Genomic DNA, 4426 nt, shown 5'->3' on the forward strand with positions numbered 1-4426 from the left:
CCCCTGCTCCAGCCCCTCGATGGCCTTCTTGTGGTGAGGGGCCCAAAACTGACCCCAGGATTCAAGGTGCGGCCTCACCAGTGCCGAGTCCAGGGGTACAATCCTTGCCCCAGTCCTGCTGGCCACACTATTGCTGATGCAGGCCAGGATGCCGTTGGCCTTCTTGGCCACCTGGGCACACTGCTGGCTTAATTTTGCCATGCAGACCTCTTGTTATTTATACTCCTCCTTATCAAAATACCCACTCGATCTCAATGTGACAGAAAGTTGAGCAAGCATATAATGAGAAACATGGAGGGTATTTCCTAACGTGCACAAATACGTCCATGCACACCAGGCACACACTCCTTCAGGCTGCTTTGTTTGTACTTACCGTAATCCGAATCTTTAAAACAGGCATCTAAGTGGTCCTGATCTTCATCGTAATCTTCAATGTCAATACTGTTCTTTGTGCTTTTCTTTAGTAACCGCTTGCCGGCATTTTTGTTGCCGCCGCCACCCGTTTTTTTAGAGTTTTGTGTGGAGATGGAATTATTCTTCGCCTGATTGGTACCCCATGACGTCTGGAGGCAGGACTCTGACGACTGGAGGTTTGCCATCGATAGCATGCCCTGGATTGCTTCTTGCGTGCTGGGTGAGGCAGGTGGCTGACTGCAGGGAAACATGGAGAAATACAAGAGCTGGTAGTGATTCCAGAAAAACACGAACCTCTCACAAACAGTTGACTCCTTTCACTGCACAGCGTTGAAGACTTCCTGCTTCCTGCCCTTCGAGCAACTGGGCATGCCAGCAGCGACACCAGTTATTTTTATGCAAACAGCAATATCACAAGCCAGCACATTCGATTTGGGGTTGCTTCTCCAGAAGTCAGGAAGCTGTGGGTTGTGTGGCTGGGCACGTGATGGCCAGCCCCCTGGGGACTGGTGTCACCGGCGGGCGAGGACAGCAGTCAGGGAACTTTTCAAAGCCTGTAGCAGCATCCCCACCAACACAGTAGTTCCACTACCAGCTCTTATGGGGCAGCATTGGAGGGGGCTGTTGTGATGGGCTTCTGCTACATGCTGCCAAGCAAGTAGAGGAAGAATTTGAAAAACTGGAAGGAAGCCCATGATGACAGGTGACACTTCTCACTGGGGACTGCCAGCCCTCCAGGAGCTGCTGGAAGAGCAACATGGTTGGGCACAAGCAATTCAAGAGATTTCTGCAGTGCACAGGGAGGGCTTTCTGATGTGGATGTGGGATGGATTGATTATGGAAGGTGCTGCAGAGGTGGACTACAGGGTGGGTGGAAACCTTGATTTCACTGAACTTGATCTTCAGCATTTTTCTACTAGTTTTCAACAGCCACTGTGCAGCTCCTACAGAAAGAAAGATGTTCCTACAGAATAACCTGGGGTCAAATGATGTGTAAATTCTGACTGGCATGTACACTTAGTAAGGTGGGAAAGCACACTCCCCACAATGAAAAAAAAGTAAAAGAATTACAATCTCATCAGAGAACACCAGGCATTAATTCTGCAACAAGCAGAACACATCATCAAATATTTCCAGAACTTTAGAGTTTGGGCAAATAATAGTAAAATGCAAAAAAAACTTGCTGTGGTAATGATTTTTTTTTTACAGTTATGCAATAGAAGCCACCAACACATAGCATTTCCCATGTAAATTAGCAGTACCACCTTGCTTTCTCTTATTTGATCTTAATCCACTTGAAACCATTACAGGACTCCAGATAGAGCAACGTACAAGACATAATGAGAGCTTCTGGGCACTAATTGCATTTATAAATAATCCTGAAAACGAGTTAAGACTGGTTTTAGCACCTAGCAACTCATCGTATAGAAGAACATCGAAAACCTTACTTAGGAAAGTGACATTTTAATCCCTCATTATCATGCTAGATGCCTTAGCTTTCTCCGTGTCAAAGGCATCTTTTGCACCATCTATAAGAAATTACCATATTTTCTCTCAATTTTTCCCCCCAACTGTTTTTGCAAACACTGGACTCTCAAAACACTGCAAACAGACCATCAAACACTGACCACTAAACAGGCAAATCAGAGAGGAACTGCCTCAAGCAACACAAGCCTCAACAAATAAATTGTGGAACATGATCAAAACCAGTGGTGCTGAGAGTCAAACCACAACCTGAACGTGCGGGTGAAATGTCTCCAAGAGACAGAGCTGTACACAGGGCAAAGTGTTTCTCATTAGGGCATGTGCTCACGTGTACTTCCATTAGAGGTATTCCAGCTTTCCAAGCCAAAAAAAATTCAAGAAGAATCAGGAAGCAATTTTTAAGCTCTGGAAGGCTATATCCCCTTTCTGTAGCTTCAGCAATGATTTTTAAAAAAACCCACCAAACATTTCCGAGAGCAAACTATCTGTGAGTTCCAACTATTACTTAAAAAAGCATGTAACACGAGAGCGGAAGCAGGAGCAAAGCAGCCAGAATGCTCCTGCCCCACGCTCCCTCCCCAGCAGCTGCCTGGCCAGGGCCCTCCAAATGCCCAGCGAGGTGGCACTGGTGATAGTGCAGAGCCTGCTACCACTGCTCTGCAAACCCCGGCAGCCTCGCTTTCCTTTGCCCCAGCTAAAAAATGATGTTGGGGCTGAAGAGAGAAAAGGCCCTTTTAGCAAACAGACTGGTGGCAGTGTGTGCGCTTTGCAGTGGACTCCACTTTGGGGATTTTATTGTTTCATTTCACTCTTGTAAGGACAAGGACACATGGTTGAGAGATTAGTTGACTGCAATAACCGCTTGCTGCCTCACAAGCATCTGCTGATTTTCAGCTGTGTACAGCGCAGGAGCTGAAGGAGCGCTGGGAACTGTGGCTTCCCCTGTGACAGCCAGCGCCGTGTGGGAAACCTCGGCGCAGCCGCAGCACGCTCCTCAGGCAACAGAACCACGCTGATGGCAAAGAGCATGGCCAAAGCAGCATGGCAGCCTCCTGGGTGACCCACAGGGCTGGGGAGGGGGAATCCAAGGTCGCCCAGAGCCCAGGCGGAGCTGGTCAGGAGCCCGATGGGCCATGCGCGCACCCCCAGCAAGCAGCCAGAGCTCAGGAGCCTGCTCACGAGCCATGTGCATCGTCATCACCAGCAACTGCCTTTCTGCTGCTGCTCCCCAGAGCTGAAACCCGCAGCACATTGTCACATCGTTAACAGAGAGAAGAGCTGTAACAGAAGAGAAAATTTGCTAGTTTTGCTGAAAAAAAACCCCTCATCCCAGGTAAATCTTCTCCAGGGCTGAGCAGCCTGCAGTGCCGGTCAGGACAGTGGGATGAGGAGCAGGGAAGGACAACTCGTCTCCCCGGGAACCCGAGGAAGACAGCACGGGTCTGTAGGGCACAGATGGCTTTGTGCCCTACGCACCGTGCTGTCTGCAACCATTTGTTGTGTTGGGTTTAAGCCTCGGGGCCTCAGTGTCCCAGAACAGCTTGCTGTTGCTAGCTCTATCTTCATCAGGGAGGAGAGCACAAAGCATCCCTTCGGGCTGCATTTTTGGGCTTTCATATTGCCGGTGTCACCGGCCCGGACTTGACAAGAGCATCCTTTCCCTGACAGCGTGTTCCAGAGCTGGTGGCAATAGGCAAACAGGCACAATCGTGACAAGAATACACACAATTCAGCACGTATAAAGGTTTTACCTCCTTAGCTGAGGCTGGCCTCTGCGCTGTCTGTGCACAGGAGGGATCCCAATGCCCCAAAGCTGGGACAGGATCTCATGCAGGGAGCCGGTGCCTCGCTTTGCACAACCAAATCTACTGCTGCCATCTCCCTCTGAGGGTTCAACATCTCTAGGCAGAACATCTCCTTCCTTTCATAAGCAACTACTGAGCCTTTCAGCTATATCCTCATATTTAGAAACTGTATTTCTTGATTTCAGCAGAATATTGGGGTGTGGCTTCCTCCCCATTCTCCATGCTGCCTATACAGATGGCTGGAGGCACTGAAGGGCAAGGCGGACATGAGGGACAGCAGGCTAGCTCATGTCTCACCTCACCTCTGAATAACTACCACAGTCACATCTTGTGATTAGGGGGGAAATAGATAAGGACAAAGAAAAGTCAAAGAAAAAGTCAAAGAAAAGAAGACAGAGCCAGACCCTTCGCAGTGGTGCACAGCAATGGGATGGAAGGCAGCAGTCACAAGCTGCAGCAGGGGAAATCCCAACCCAACACAAGAAGAAAAACAGGTGCTGGTTGATGAGAAGCTCAGCATGAGCCAGCAATGCACACTTGCAGCCCAGAAAGCCAACGGTGTCCTGCGGGGCATCACCAGCAGCATGGTCAGCAGCTTGAGGGAGGGGATTGTCCCCCTCTGCTCCACTCTGCTGAGCCCCCCCTGCAGTGCTGCCCCCAGCTCTGGGGTCCTCAGCACAGGACAGACACGGAGCTGCTGGAGCGGGGCCAGAGGAGACAAG

At 49.8% G+C, this 4426-nt stretch overlaps 1 protein-coding gene across 1 annotated transcript in view; it reads right to left on the minus strand.

The window, feature by feature from the left end:
* The window catches only part of LOC104470260 (lysine-specific demethylase PHF2-like), a gene marked incomplete at its 3' end in the record, with an annotated part of 30330 nt that overhangs the window by 7425 nt on the left and 18479 nt on the right, over window positions 1-4426 (minus strand). The window contains 1 exon segment of the mRNA XM_010085111.1: window positions 374-651. Within this exon segment, the coding sequence (XP_010083413.1) occupies window positions 374-651 (278 nt within the window).

Source organism: Pterocles gutturalis, unplaced genomic scaffold (assembly GCF_000699245.1).
Source record: "Pterocles gutturalis isolate BGI_N339 unplaced genomic scaffold, ASM69924v1 scaffold33415, whole genome shotgun sequence".
Taxonomy (NCBI): Eukaryota; Metazoa; Chordata; class Aves; order Pterocliformes; family Pteroclidae; genus Pterocles; species Pterocles gutturalis.